Genomic DNA, 16230 nt, shown 5'->3' on the forward strand with positions numbered 1-16230 from the left:
ACACATGCACATGCTCCGTGTGTCACACGCAAGGCAGACCAGCACACACACACGCACATGCACCATGTGTCACACACAAGGCAGACCAGCGCACACACACGCACATGCACGCACACTCTCTCTCACTCACTCTCACAGACACACACAAATGCCCCGTGTGTCACACGCAAGGCAGACCAGCTCACACACACACACGCACCATGTGTCACACACAAGGCAGACCAGCACACACACACACACATACATAGACACACTCTCTCTCACCCACTCTCACAGACACACACAAATGCCCTGTGTGTCACACGCAAGGCAGACCAGCACATACATAGACACACTCTCTCTCACCCACTCTCACAGACACACACAAATGCATGCACTCTCTCACACACAGGCGCACACACAGATTTCCTCTCACAAAAACACATGCACGCAGACAAGCACAAACTCACAGACGCACACAAACTCATACACACACATTCACACACACAGGCAACCACAAAAACTTAATCTCTCTAAATCAGTCACAGACACAGAAACACACACCCACCCACACAAAAGTGTGGGTGCACGCACACACGCTAAAACAAAAACAGCGCACATGGCAATTGAATCGTTAATGCTTTCAGCAGAGTTGGTGGGGGATACTCACGCATACATGTTCCTGTCGTATTGGTCATGCTCCTGTTTGCCTGTAGGTGGCACTATGGCAGGATGAGGGATCCCTGTTGGGTGCATGCCAGAGTGCCCCAGAACGAGAGAGGGAGGAAACCTGGGGGACACAGAGGAGCCCCAAATTACCCTCTGCAACCAGCCACTCACTATGGAGGCACTGCAGTGCCCTGCCTCAAGCTCTGATTCACAAACACATTCTTCTGCCACCACCAGGTGGCGCCATATTTTCACTGCATGACAAAAGCTGTTCGAAGACGGGCGCAGGATCACTAGACCACTCTTTACAATCTGATCTCAGGCTCATCTCATGCCTGCCCTATTAAAATCTGAACAAGCTTTTTACAGTGAGCTCAAAGACAAACACACAGGATTGACCGACTCGCTTCACCTAGTCGGGCATCTTTACTGATCCATAAATTTAAACAAGCAAATAAAATACCTTACGCATAGTCTTTTCCAAACAAACGCAATTGCATTTTACAACCTTTCATTTCCTGCCGACTCATTTACTCTGCTAGTCACAAAATACAGCAGGATCCATTTGCTCTGATAAGTTCATATCTGCACCACTCCTACACCTGAATGATAGCAACTAGAAAAACATGCGAGAGAAACACATTCGCTGACACTCAGACATGAAACACTTGCCCCCACAGCTGACACTGAGTGCTGATAGTAAGCACACAAGCGTGTTCAGTTCTTACCAGCACTGACTCGAGGTGCAAAGGCACAATATGTCGACGGGGCCGGGGGTTAATTATGGAAGCGACGACAACGAGCTGCGCAGCCTGGCGGAAAATTCCGCCATGTTCTTTGGGAACGGTTTGAGGGGGTGTCTGGTTCCCACACACCCCAAACGTTGGGGCTAACAAATGAATAATTATAAAATCAAATCTGCTGCTGCCACAAACGCAAAGCGGACACATACGCGCACACGGACGCTGGGACACCTGGACAAGGCGTGGCGGGGGAGGGGGCAGAGCAAGCTTCAGCAGGAGCGGACGGGGGAGGGAGGAGGGGGGGTGCTCCCCAGCCTGGCTCAGCTCATACTGTACCTGGAGTAGGAAGGGTTGCTGGGAAGACTGGAGGGGTAGGACTGTCTGTAGCCACAGGAGGAGATGGGATAGACTGGCTGACTCTGCCTGAGGGCGGGGTGAGAGATATGGGCGACACTGTTCAGCTGAGCCCCTCCCAAACGGGCCCGGCCCACAAGCCCCACCCCCACCCCCGCCAGGCACCAACTGGCTGCAACATCTCGTAACACAGGGAGGCCCCAGTCTGGCATCATACTCCGATTTGCCTCTAGTGGGCGCACTTCCCAGCGATCATTACAGCTAGCTTCATTAGAGTTTGACTCCTGGATGATTCTGGGCCTCTAAAACACGCCTGCCAGACAGCTATGTTGTGGGATGTCTGACACTGAGTGACACTGGCCTATACAGGACTGTGTCTCTGAACAGGGGGTTGCTAGGATCAACCCTAAGCAGGAAGTGCCATTGTAAACACAGGGAAACCGGAGGAGGGCCAACAGGAACCACACAGCAGGGATGTGGGGTGGGGGGTGTTTGATGTGGAGGGATGACAGTGCCCCTGGGGTCACAGATCAAGGTCAACATCAGACCCAAACAGAGAGGCCATTCATCTGTTAATCAGAGTCAACAGGCCAATTAGCACCCAAGGCCTTCCTCACTATCAGTCTCCCATACTTCCACACTATCACCTTTATATACGTCCACACTATCAGTCTCCCACACTTCCACACTATCACCCTTAAACACTTCTATACCATCACCTTTACACACTTCCACACCATCACCCTTCCACACTATCAGCCTTCTACCCTTCTACACTATCACCCTTACACACTTCCACACTTATCAGCCCTTACAGACTTCCACACTGTCAGCCCTCCACACCTCCCCCACAGCTCAGGGGAGCGGACTGGAGGGGCTGGGGGATGTGGAACGAGCCCCTTTCATTTGCACTCGTTTAAACTCAGCAAGCGAGTGCATCCTTGGGTTTGAGCCTGGGTTTATTTGAAAGTTTGACATTATAGCCCCGACTGCACTTCAGCAATTCCACGTAGACTGTTTCTCACACCAATGCGGAACAGAGAGTTGGTTTTTAGAAAAACGGATGGGTGTACTGGATTGTCTTTGTCCTCAGGCTGTTGGGGAGTGTGTGTGTGGGTGGACGGGGGGGTGTCGAAAAGTTCACGTTGTCTCGACAGCGGTCACAAGTTGATTTGGGCGGCGAGGTCGCCATGAACAATGGGACACCTCGCTAAACTTCTCATCTCAACTTTCTCTTCTGCAAAAAAACTAAAAAGCTAAAGTCACCACAGAAAGTGTTGTGTCCAATCTTACCCAAGAAGATTATGACAAACAAAGCCGCGAAAATCAAGACAGTAGCCATCATGCCTCTTTGTCCTGTAAAGGTGAGTGCTGGTGGGTGATGATTCTTCAACACAACGGGGTCGAGTCAGAGAAGCACCCACTAGCAGGCAGGTATGTTTTTTTTTATTTTTTTTTATCGGGGCTGGGTTGATGGTAAGCATTTAAAGGTCTTATTCTAGAGAAGAAGCCCGCACATGCCTGCCTTTCACACTTTTCCCCTAACAAATTTGAAATAACACCCGTGACCACAGCAGTACTGTCCTGTCAACATCACAGAAAATCAATGTGGAGCCGACCTCGCTCTCGGACCCCCTCCCAAAGCGCCGTTCTCAGACTCGGCCATTAGGGGGCGAGCCACCATGTTGTTCACCCAGCACGACAGAGCACCACACAAACCGCCAGATTCCGGGCAGGTTTCCTCCGTTCGTTAGGGGTGAACCGTTAGCGCTATCTGTGCATCCTTACGGTGAGAATGAACCCCACCCACCCCCCACCCCCCAGTGCTGAAAAGCCTGTTTGTAAAACAAGGCGGAGTGTAGATCGGTTAGTTTCCTGCCAACTGTAGGCTGAGTCCCAGGCCACCTGTTTTCGGGACGGTCACGGGCCGCATCCCTGAATTTAGGAAGGCGCAAGTCACTTACCAGCCCACGGAGGGGGTGATCTGTCCCACCCCGCCTGGAGGGAGGGGGTAGAAGCTGGAGAGGTCCTGGGACTGGTGCCTGTGAACGCCTGTAGGGGAGGGATCGGAGAGGTTAAAAGAGGACCCCTGGATTGGCAAGGGCGTCATTACCTGGCTGGGAACCTACCATTATGAAAGAGGCAATCCTGGGGCCAATTACTCATGAGAGAGGTCAGGTATTCACAGGCCAAGAAAGGTACCCACAGCTGTGTGTGTGTGTGTGTGTGTGCGTGCGTGCGTGCGCACGCGTCTGTGTGTGTATGTATGACAATAACGCGATCCAAGTTCAATTTGTTATCACTGACTGCTGAACGTCCATTTCTCATCTGCAAAACTTGACTCTTAATACACATATTGCCACTCTTGACCAGTCCCCTTAGTGCAAAATCAAACTATTCTCATTTAAAAGCCTATTCACAAAAGAGCCATGATATTCACAGTCCATGACTGCATACTAGATTCATACATTAAGGACGTTCCCCACTGATGCAACAAAGCTTAACAAAACCAAACAAAACATTCTGTGAGCAGCTGGGATGTTTTAATTAAGTGCATAAACTGAACGACGAGTGCTAAAAACTGCACACGATTAAAGGTTGAACAATGTTCAAACAAATTCAGAATAGCTGGTTCCTGAATGAACCAGTAGAAATTTCCATGTGATAACATTAAGCAGAACTGAAATGAAAATAAACGAACGTGGCGGTTTATGAATTTTGGAGCATTATTAGACCCGAAACAAAGCACAACTGTTAAGAAAATACAGTTTCTCAGCAGTGAGCCAGGACTTAATTCAGGGTGACCTGAATGTTCTCCACCAATCATCGGTGACCTGAATGTTCTCCACCAATCAACCTTACATTTTCTCTCATCCACTGGCTGGTGCTTGATCGAGCAAATTCAGCAGACTGCCAGGTTTTAAAAAAAACATTTAGAGCAAACAAGACATTTTCTGATGAAACCATAGCCCACCTACAAATAAAAGGACTCCCTAGAAAAAAAAGAAGCTTTTTCAGTGTTTTTAAAAGGAAGTCATTTGTCAGCAGTGAGCACCCAGCACTTAACAGCAAGGCCAGGTAAGGTATATTTTGGTGAAAGAATGTGGTGGATCACTGTAATTTACCGTAGCTGGAGGCTTGTTTCTAGACCCTTCCATCTACAGGGCTGTTTAACTGGAATGCGACTGAGTCACCTTGTTTCGACCCCCCCTCCTCTTCCCCAAAAAACACCACCACTGCACACCCACACCCTCCCCTCACCCCCTCCCTAAAAGCCCTCCTTCCATCATACATTTCCCTTCGTTCCACAGTTCTGGACCTGGCACTGCAATTGTCTTCTAAGAAAGAACTACTGTAAACACATCCTTCTCACTCTTTGGTCAAACAGTAAAAATATTTATTTTAGGTTTTTAAAAATTAATTCATTTTTAAAAGCTAACAAGATTGGATTATGTCAGGGAGTTAAGTTGAATCTATCAAACTGACTTAAAATAAAAATCAACAGCTGTAAAACAATCCCAATAACATTCATGCACTTTCAGAGAAAAAGGAATTTTTCAAGTACGTACTAAGTTTGTATATTTATTAAAAATATAAATACGTCTTAATTATACATACATTTATGTAAAAATTCTAATCATATGAATGCCTAGTTCACAGAAGAATAAAATATTTGCCTTGATTAAAGAAGCTTGTTTTCCCCTTTAAACAATGAAAATGTGTTTAAAAACAACTGATGAGTGTTCTGAGATTTTAAACAGATTCTTGTGAACAAGAACAGTCCTCAACCTGCCCTGCATTGCTGTGCATCATCTAGCAAGCAGTGTGACGAAGATAACAAAACAAATTTAATGATTGGATGCTTTATGCTATTTTAAGCTTAACTGAGCACTTGCGAAAACGCAGTTCTAAATATAAACTGATTTACTGAAATAGCGAGGCAGCTTTCAGTATGAGAACGTGCGAGCTCCTCGTCAGGCGCGGAGGGCTGGAAAGGGAAATTAACAGCCTCTGATATCTGCCTCGTTTTCTCTTTTCGTCAGACGTGTAGAAAGTGAAAAGGGGAGAGGCTCTGTATGACTGGACAGCAGCGCTACTGTACCGACAGCTGCTGCTGGGTCTGACGGTAAAGTCATAAAAGCCGCCCGTGTACAGTAGCGTCCCCGCTCGCTCTCTTCTGGTTCTGTTTCATGCATTGCTCTGTACTTCACCCTCGAGAACGGGCCCTGTCTGCTGAACACACCCTCCGCAGAGATGACTACACCGGCTGATCCCCCCGCCTACCATTTCGGGTAGATTATTTGAGGAGAAGAGGGAGGTCATATGAACAAGCACGTGTGCATGTGCATATGGACACATGCACACGTATGCATGCACACATGCACACACTTACACACCCACCCACCCACCCACACACACATTTTACACACACACTTACACACCAACCCATGCACGCACGCACGCACACACACACTGACACCCACCCACGCACGCACACACACACACCGACACCCACCCACACACACATACACACGCACGCACGCACACTTACACACCCACCCACCCACACACACATTTTACACACCAACCCATGCACGCACGCACACACACACTGACACCCACCCACGCACGCACACACACCGACGCACCACCCACGCACGCACCACACCGCACCCACCACACACTACACACACCCGCACGCACACACACTTACACATCCACCCACCCACACACACATTTTACACACACACTTACACACCAACCCATGCACGCACGCACACACCGACGCCCACGCACGCGCGCACACACTGACACCCACTCACACACACATACACATACTCTTAAACATCCACCCACACACACACACCCACACAATCTTAAACATCCACCCACACACACACACATACACACACACTCTTAAACATCCACACACACACACACACACACAGTCCTTTGTGAATGTGGCAGACCGGGCCGGGCAGCGCTGCGTGACCGAAGTGTGTCATTATGCTTGAGTCAGGCACGGTTGCGTCACATGTGAACACGGTCATACCGGCAGAGTCTAGACTAGGAGTGTCTGAGCAGGGGGAATTCCAGCTGTGGATCTCTCCTCCAGCAGCCACGGAGGTGAGACAGAGAGAGAGGGCCTGTGTTTCTCCCTTCGCCGGTGACTCACGCACGGGTCACATGACAACAATGGCAGAGGAAGACAACACCGCGTGCGTGCGCCACGCGGGGACTGGCTACCGGCCGCTAGCACACTGGCGGCGCTCAGACGCAGTCCTGCACTGTTAGTGAAGGAGTGCGCCATCCATTGTTGTCACTCTTTTAAACTCTGAACATTTTCACGTTCATCCAAAATAATTTCACGTTGTTAAGCAAAGACCAAATTCAGTAAATTAAACAATACATTTTGCAGAACTGTTGCTCTTCCGTAAGATTTTACAAAAAAAATCCTTCGGATGTTAACTAGGTGCAGCGTAAAATAAACTACCCCCCTAAACGATTAAGCGTGCTTCCAGGCCCAACTCCCTTTGGGGTAGTGTGTGTGTATGTGCGTGTGCACGCTTGTGTGTGAATACGTGTGTGTGTGTGTGTATGCGTGGATGTGAGTCTGAGAGAGACCGCACTAAGCGGAACCTCATGCGTTGCAGAGATGGCCTTGTGCGATTGTCACTCTAATTGCTTCCAGTTCGCTGTGGGGGCTGGCTTGCAGGGCAGCCCCTCCTGGGGTTTGTGGGAATGAGGAGGACTCCCGAGGAGGACCCACTCCCGAGGAGGGGCCCACCGCGGCCTGCACGCCATCAGGAGATGTAAACAGCGACACCCACGTGGGGCCGCGTGGGAAGCAGCATACGGGAAAAACCCCAGGAACACAGCCTCAGCCTCTGTCTCCCCCCCCCAGGAACACACCCCCCTATCAGCCTCTGTCCCCCCCTCCCCCCCAGGAACACACCCCCCCATCAGCCTCTGCCCCCCCCTCAGGCTCTGCCCTTCCCCCCCCAATAACGACAGTATATCAGTGAAACACTGACATCAAACCTCAATAATGACAAGAAACATGTAATAGATCCTAATGAATGGACTGCTCTTGGCCTAGTGTTCCAAAGAGCCTAGCCAATGAAGAGGGGGCATTGGGGTCTGTGGAAGGTGTGACGGTTATGGATGTGTGAGTGAGGTCATTCGCTGGGTCAGGAGTGAGGTCTGTGAGTGAGCTCATTCGCTGGGTCAGGAGTGAGGTCTGTGAGTGAGCTCATTCGCTGGGTCAGGAGTGAGGTCTGTGAGTGAGGTCATTCGCTGGGTCAGGAATAAGGTCTGTGAGTGAGCTCGTTCGCTGGGTCAGGAGTGGGGTCTGTGAGTGAGGTCATTCGCTGGGTCAGGAGTGAGGTCTGTGAGTGAGCTCATTCGCTGGGTCAGGAGTGGGGTCTGTGAGTGAGGTCATTCGCTGGGTCAGGAGTGGGGTCTGTGAGTGAGCTCATTCGCTGGGTCAAGAGTGGGGTCTGTGAGTGGGGTCAGGTAGGTGTGTGGCTTACCTGGTTTCTGGCTCATGTCTGTGGGTAGATGTGGAGAGCTGGTGTTGAAGTGGTCGTTGCTGTAGGGCAAGAGGGACGTCAGCGGGTGCATTCCGTGGGGCTGCTGGACGACCGACACTTTGTTGGACTGCGAGAGAGAGAGAGGGAGAGACAGGGGGGTCAGCCGGTCCCGGCCGGGCAGAAGCAGGCGGGCTCACACTCTCCCCACCGCAGAATTGGGGAGAACGCATTTGATCGATAAGCCTTTGATGATCAAGGGAGTCTTCGAGAGAGCCTGTTCGCTTTCATGTCTCTGTTTACAAATGGGTTTCAGTAACGTACGTGGAATACAGTTATTTCCCATAGTAACAGCGCCCTGTTTGATATGTGACATGTCCGGGTGGTCATTGTTTAGGGAGGTTCTGGACGTAGTTCCGACCGCACACACTTTCACCGACATTCTTGTCGTGCACTCTGATTGGTGTTTGGCAGCTGCGCTGATTTTTCCTTTTTTGAACTAATGCGTAACGTTTCCAACTTTTAACAAGCACAAACACAACCGTCCAGAACATTTCTGCCACCTTCAAGCAAGATCAGGGACTCCATAATGCATCCTGTTGCTAAGGGAAACAATGAATTTTTTTTAGGTAGTCGCTGGACCTTGACAAAAACTAAAGCCGAAGCCCCCCCCCAATGCAGACAGGCCACCTCCCCGCAACCCAAACACTAGTTTGGTGTGGGGTGCAGACAGGATTAGAGCAGAGCGATGGCACTTCTTCTACATACAATCACATAAAGCAGAGCCTCAAGAAGCAGAACATTTCACCACAATGGAAAGAACAAAAAAAAAACTAAAAGAAAGAGACCCTCCGGGACGATAACTTCTGCTTCGAGCGGTGAGGTTTATTTGCCATTTCCTTCCAAAATTACAGCCGCACAATTCTATATAATGTTCGTTGACGTCTTTCCCTTCCTAAAAGCAATCAACAGCCCTTGAAGTGGTTCAGCAAGTGTATGTTTCTTTACAGACTTCCATACGCTGAAAGAGGACACTTGCTTAAGGTATAATTATCAGCCTCCCTTTAATTACCCCACCCCCCCACCCCCCACTCCAAAGTTTGGGTAATTATGTTTGTGTAATTTTGCAAGACACACACAGGCAGCAGGTGTGTGTAGGTCTTGCACTTTCTTCCAACTTGGGCTGAATTTTTAATAGGTATGGGGGGGGGGGGATCAAAGAAAAATTCCAATTAGATATTAGAGCTTTTAAGGTACGGAAAACACTCGCTCTCCTCGGTGCCTTAAATCTAATTCGATTTAAAAGGAAATGTATTAGCATATTGTTATTCGCTTTTATCCCCGTGTCTGTTTGAACAAGAATGTAGCGTCAGATAAAAGAGTTAACGGTTATTTGAAAGAGCAGGGGAAATTAACGGCGGCCCTACCGCACTGGCCAATGGAGTAGACCTTGACCACTTACCCCCATGGTTAATTTAGTATGCAGATGAATCACTTTACTTCTAATGTATTCTTTGGTTTTCAAATTGCAAGTAGAGTTTCTGTAGCGGAAATTAGGCGTCCTCTTTAGAACGTACGAGAGCTTTGAGTATATGGTCTTTAATCTCCCATTTCATCACGGTCATATCGGGCATATTTAGTTGATTATCTCATTCCGTCATAAATTAAAGCAGCAGAATAATGATCTTGATAGCGACATAAAAGCCAGCAATGGAAGGGACAAGCCTTCAAAACCTGCTTTTAGTTTTGATGGTAAAGATGCTTTTTTACTCAAAAGACAAAAAAAAAATCCTTTCAGATTCACTTTGGGGGGGAAAACACACACACAAACACTCACACATATGCAAACCCACACACACACATACACACACTCACGCACACATGCCCACACACACACAAACACACGCAAACAAACACACTAAGAAAAGAATAAACTGTTTTGCACTGTTTACTTAATCCAAAACACCTTCCCAACATAAACGTCCACAAGCGAACAACGTATGGTCCCATCCTGCACCCCTGTCCCAGAGAATGGTAGATCAAAGGTCATTCCCCCAAAATGGCATCCTGCATTTCCCCGATAGTGGGGTACAGACTCATTCGTAGACCGATGAGTAGGTGGGCGGGAGGTGGGGAGAGGAAGCTGGGTCGTCACTGTCACTAATCATGTACTGTAAGACCAGTGGAGTCAGAACATCACCCCCCCTCATGGCTGCCTGGCCCTCTCTGGTGTGGTTTTGGCATCTGTCAATCTGTGGGATAGGCTGCATGAGTCACAGAACTTTCAATGCTGCCCACACTCCTCCGTGAGGTAGACAACAGGAGGGGGGGGCAAACCAAAAATTTAAGCTTACCAATTCCTGGCTGCTTAAGGTGGGGGGGTGGGGTGGGGGGGTGTGTCACAATCACTTTCAAAATTACCTGATTGCTTTCACGTTTCCTTTGATCAGGCACTTTTTGGTTGTAAGAAGAAAAAAAAATGGGGTGAAAGCCATTTTCAGCGTGCTCTGAATGACTGTGTTGAAGATTACCGTAACTGAGAATAAGGCCTGCTTCCTGCTTGAGTGAAACCGAAAAGTGCCAAATTTCCACTGCCTGTTCGGACGGCGATGTCAGTTCCCCCTGTCCTGAACACACGTGGCGAACCCCCCCAGCCCCCCTCTGCCCCCCAACCCGCCGTCCCGAAACGACAGACCCACTCAGCGCCCTCGTCCCCCGCCCGGCGACGCCCCTGTCACAACACCGCAACAGACCGAAACGGGGAGCGCAATCTGGAAATGATTCCGCTTCTCCAAGGCTACGAAAATGAGCTGCGCTTAGTTGGAGGTTAGGGGAACATCAAAGTGCAAGCAGACATAACAATGCAGGCATGTTTATAAAAAAAAAATAAAAAAAGGAGAAAAAAAATGCTTTGAACCCCCCATCTCAGCCTTACCCCACACCAACAGCACAAAAAGTGGGTGTGGCCACATAGAGTGTGGGCGGAGCCATCAGCCGGCAGACAGAGGGGGGGCGGAGCTCCAGGCTCCCACTCTTATCCTGTCTTAATCACAGCGAGACAGGCCGGCGTGTCACTCATCCGCAGACAGCGGTGATGGACAGCCCGGCTGCTCCTAAGCCCTGCCAGAGGTCAGAACCCTGGAGTCACTGAGATTGGACTGTGAATCACGCTAGCCATGGTGACGGCCCGAAACCCTGCCCCGCCCCCCCCCCCCCGAATGGGAAATGCATTTGCGGTGGTGGCTGTGCCGAAGCCAGCTGGACGTGTTTACAAGCTCTTCAACGTGCATTAACTTTACTTTCACAATTAACATTCAAGTATTAATTGTTTCTCTAATTCTATTTCTTAATAAAGATTATTCTAAATGTTTTATTTTATTTCTCGTCTTCACCTGAAGTTCCCCCTTGGGGGAATTCCATTCTAAAACATTACGGCGAAAGCACAGTTTGAAATAACTAATGTCATCTTTAGAGCGCCCAAAATTAATATACGGCCATGCCACAAATGAATAGCCTGAACCAGGGCACTTCCCCACCAAGACAATCACAGATATACACACCCACAAACGGTGCTTAAATTGTGATGAATGGTCTTGTTTATACTCTCCAGAAAATATAAGTTGAAAATATTGACAAATAATTTTGAGAAGCGTGTCTGCCACAACTGTCATAAATACCACAGAAGAAAACACTTCCCATTCTTTGTGGCCATCAGAACAATGCAGTAATGAAACAAAAACAAAACCAAAAAAAAAAAACTGGCTCCATGGATTAAACAACATAATCATCAACATAAACTCACACAATGGAGAAAAAAAAACATTATACATCATAAAAGAGAAAACTGAAAGGCACCTAACTGTTCATAGAGGCGTAATGATCTTTTAAATGCACCTAATCTTTCACGGACACGTTGGCATCTTCTGCTTGAAAAAGGTCATGCCTCTAGTCGCTCATATTGACCTCCTTTATGAACCTGCCTTTCTGTGGAGACAGATCACCACAGGGAATGCCTGACACTTGAGTTTGCCTCGTGCGAGAACAAAATGTGCACCCTGTTCTTCCCCTTGCTGAAAACGAAGGGGAAAAAAAACACCATAAAAATTTCTGAAAGATCCCCTCAAATTTAAATCGTCCCTTGACTCGGAGATAAATTTCCAGTCGACGCCAAGTAAACATTTAAAATGGCATTAGGCTAATCATATTGAAACTCTTGCTCTATGGCTTTAGGTTTCCGTTCACAGATTATTTCAGAAACCTACATTTTGGCCAAAATGAAAAATACCTCACCTTGTTAAAAGAGCATAGGCACCACATTTCTGAGTTTCGTTATTCATAATGAACTGATGCAAATCAACTCTTGGTTTCTCGTATCAAAAGCCACAAAAAAAAAACAAAAGGGAAAAAAAAAACTACAGTAGAAAAATCAGTCTATGAAGGATATTCAAGTAGATTCTCCACCTAAGACAATCGGGTGTCCAGTTAATTTTCGTATTGAGATAAGGTAAAATGGGGCACAACTGGATGGATCGTACAGCTAGGGGTGGGGCGAGGACTACGTTTCTGGAGCTGGATTTTTCCAACCCGCGAAGGCAGCGAAGCAGCAGGCTGTGGGGTGCTAAAGAGGCCAGGAGACCGGAGAGCGTTATCTGTAATGAAGTAAAATAATTGCGGTTTTGGGGAAGGGTCTTTTGATGACGGTGGAGGAGCGCCGGCCGTCCGTCCGTCCGCGTGACGGGCCGCTTATCTGGAGCACCTTTCCCGCCACTTCCAGAACGCCGGGGGCCGGCGGCGAGGGTAATTATGGCCCCCCGCCAGCGACGGGACGGCAGATGAAAGGCGAAGGAGGAGGGAGGGAGGGAGGCGCGGCAGGTCGGAGGTGCCAGGAGATGGGGGGGTGGGGTGAGGGGCGAGGGTGTCTCAGGGCGGGAAGGGGTGCGGTGAACCCAAAGCGTCGTCTCTCCCAGCCACTCGGAAGACTCTTTATTAAATGGCAGCAACATCAAAGGACTCGGAGAGAGAGAGAGACATGGTTCTGAAGGCGAAGTGCAGCTTTACCACACACACACACACGTACACACAAACACACCAACACACATAGGCACACAGGCATACACACACACAAACAGGCACGCACACACGTGCACACATACAGGCAGGCACACACACACACACACACACACATACGCATACATACATGAACACTCACAGGCGCGCACATGCATGCACACACACATATACACGCACAAACACATATACACGCACAAAAAGCCCTGTGAACAACATTTCCCTAGGACAGATCTGATGAATAACAGTAGAGTAGTACTCACTTCCCTGTGGAAGCAGTGAATATTTGAACTCAGCTATGCAGGTCACATTCAGCTGACCAATAGCAGCTCATCTTTTGCATTCAGCTGACCAATGGCAGCTCACCTCTCGTGGTCTCCAGTCACACCTCCCACATCTTCACTAACCCTGGTGTATGAATAACTAGGCATCATCTATCGTAGAAATGCATGAAGCACAGGACTGAGGCCAGTACTGAATATATCATGGCTGCAGAATGGTATATCATAGATCCATTACTCAGTATATCATGACTCCAGTACTGAGTATATCATGGCTCCAGTATTAAGTATATCATGGCTCCAATACTAAGTATATCATGGCTCCAGTACTAAGTATATCATGGCTTCATTACTGAGTATATCATGGATCCAGCACTCAGTATATCATGGATCCAGTACTTGATGAGGTAAATTTCATCCGTAGTCCTAGGGAAAGTTATGACGTGAATGAACTAATGTCATCAATACATACATGCCTGTACCTTTTCACATCAAAGTACCTACAAAACTAACCAAGCAAGACATGTTCAAGAACAACAACTCTATTGGCAGGGCATATGTTATCACTGCCAATATATAATGAATGTTTTGAATGTTACGCCATTCACTGACCTTTCCCTGTAAATGTCTTTCAGACCATCTCCATCTTCGTAGGATGAAGGGCCTTGTTTTGACATTTACAAGAACCTGTCATTGACCTTTGCTGCAAAGAGGTTCATTCCAACAAGTAATTCAAAAAAAACAACCTTATTTTAATGGAAACTGATTTGGACCAATGCATGTTGGTGGGCCACCACATGCCTAGCGATTAAAACAGGGATTCTTAACATCTGACCTCCTTATTTATCCTTAGTAACGTGTGACCAAAATGGACCGCCACAAAGATAGCTCCTGTGACTAGTTCCTTTTCAACTCCTTCGGAACGAGAACCAAAACCAGATCCAGACTTGGGTACAACTAGAGCTACTCGCCGGAACCAAAACCAGATCTAGCTCCAGACAGAACTAGAGCAACTGGCTACTAACCATGAAAACCATTTTTTTTAAAAACTTGGTTCGGTTTTGTGCTTATTCAGAGTTCTTTTTTTTTTTACTCAGTAAACTAACCCTTTAACATTTAAGATCACAAATATATGATTAGGATGTTTTTAACTGAATATTCTACTGGTGACTGTAAGCAATGGAGCTCTAGAACACTGACTTAGAATTTTGAAAAAAACATTGGTGATTACACAATCTAACTATACAGGAAGCAGAAAAACGACGGGTCACCGTTACTAGATCTCTAGTAAACAGTAAGTATTATTACTAGACACCGCTCGTGTATTCTAACAACCTTTATTTACTTACTGGATGCTTATTCAGTCTCAGAAAGCACACTATGTACAGAAGAACCTTTTATACGAGCCGAGCGGAGGTGTGTTGAAGAAATGGCTGTTCTTGTATTGTGAGGAGTATGACGAATGTGTCTCATTTGTCCTGAGGTTAACCTGCTAAAATATAGGCTCAACATTTTCTGGAACAGGGAAACAGACGTTTGATATCATCATTGTTTACTACAGACGTCAGAAAAAGGCCGCCCTCTGTCTAGTCCCCACTGTGAATGTTTAGTCCGTCTCTGTTCACCAATTTTTTCCAGAAACTTCCGCAGGTCTTAGTCACCTCAAGACAAGGGGAGACAGTATTTCACTGAGGGTTGGGGGAGGGAGGTGGAGCAGGGCATGCAGTGGGCCATCTACAGCAGGGAATGTCAATTCAAACTGCAATTTTATGATTTTTATGATTCTAGCAATTCATGAGCACGTAGTTGAGCTGACTAATGAGAAAATGGTCAGAGAAACAACAACAAAAAAAGGAATACTCAATAAAGATCAGCCAAGGGAAGATATTTCACCAAAACCAGCTATTAATTCCCAATTTTTACCAGTAGGCTGTCGGACTACTTTAAAAATTTTTTCGATACTTCCTACTGTCGACTGATTGGCTGTCACCTGGCAGAAGACCATGGCGATCCTGCCTAAGATTATGGTAGCGATTCGCTGACGTCAGCTTCTCATAGGGACATGAGCTGCTCTCATTGGCCGAACAGTAAGATAGTTCTGCCTGGATCCGGTTTCAGTGGAGAAAGACAAGACTGCGTATTCCACTGCGTATAACTCAAACACACTTCAGCCAGAACATCAACCCCATCAAGCCACACTTAACCCCGAATATCACCACAGCTATTCTGACCTGTCCTCAGTTAGCAATGGGAGTATAAAAGGGCATTTAACCCTTTAAGGTGTGAGATCACAAATATGTGATTAGAATGTCCTTAACTGAATATTCTAATGCTGATGTCACAATCACTACTGGAATTTTGAAAAAACATTCCAAAAAAAAGTGAAAGGGTGAAATATTCTTACCCAGGCAGACTTCCCTTGATTTCCACAATCAGACATTTCAAATGTGAACATTCTTTTCATAAATTACATTTCAATTCTCTCAGAGAGACGAGACATAAATATGTTGAGTGCATGACACTTCCCTTCATTATTTTATATCAGGCAAGCATTGATCCAAGTCCATAGAACGTGCTATTATTGCTAAACATAGTCTGGGGCGCGTT

The 16230-nt window shown here is 47.3% G+C and overlaps 1 protein-coding gene across 17 annotated transcripts in view; it reads right to left on the bottom strand.

The window, feature by feature from the left end:
- tcf7 (transcription factor 7) overlaps nt 1-16230 on the bottom strand; it is a 51735-nt gene that overhangs the window by 9980 nt on the left and 25525 nt on the right. For 11 of the 17 annotated variants that reach the window (XM_064349764.1, XM_064349761.1, XM_064349759.1 and 8 more), the window contains 4 exons: nt 8279-8405; nt 3710-3797; nt 1728-1814; nt 650-769 (listed from right to left, as the gene is read on the bottom strand). In XM_064349764.1, coding sequence (XP_064205834.1) covers nt 650-769; nt 1728-1814; nt 3710-3797; nt 8279-8405 — 422 coding nt within the window. The remainder of the gene's footprint in view (nt 1-649; nt 770-1727; nt 1815-3709; nt 3798-8278; nt 8406-16230) is intronic. The other 6 variants (XM_064349763.1, XM_064349760.1, XM_064349766.1 and 3 more) reach the window with 1 other exon arrangement.

Source organism: Anguilla rostrata, chromosome 9, assembly GCF_018555375.3.
Source record: "Anguilla rostrata isolate EN2019 chromosome 9, ASM1855537v3, whole genome shotgun sequence".
Classification (NCBI taxonomy): Eukaryota; Metazoa; Chordata; class Actinopteri; order Anguilliformes; family Anguillidae; genus Anguilla; species Anguilla rostrata.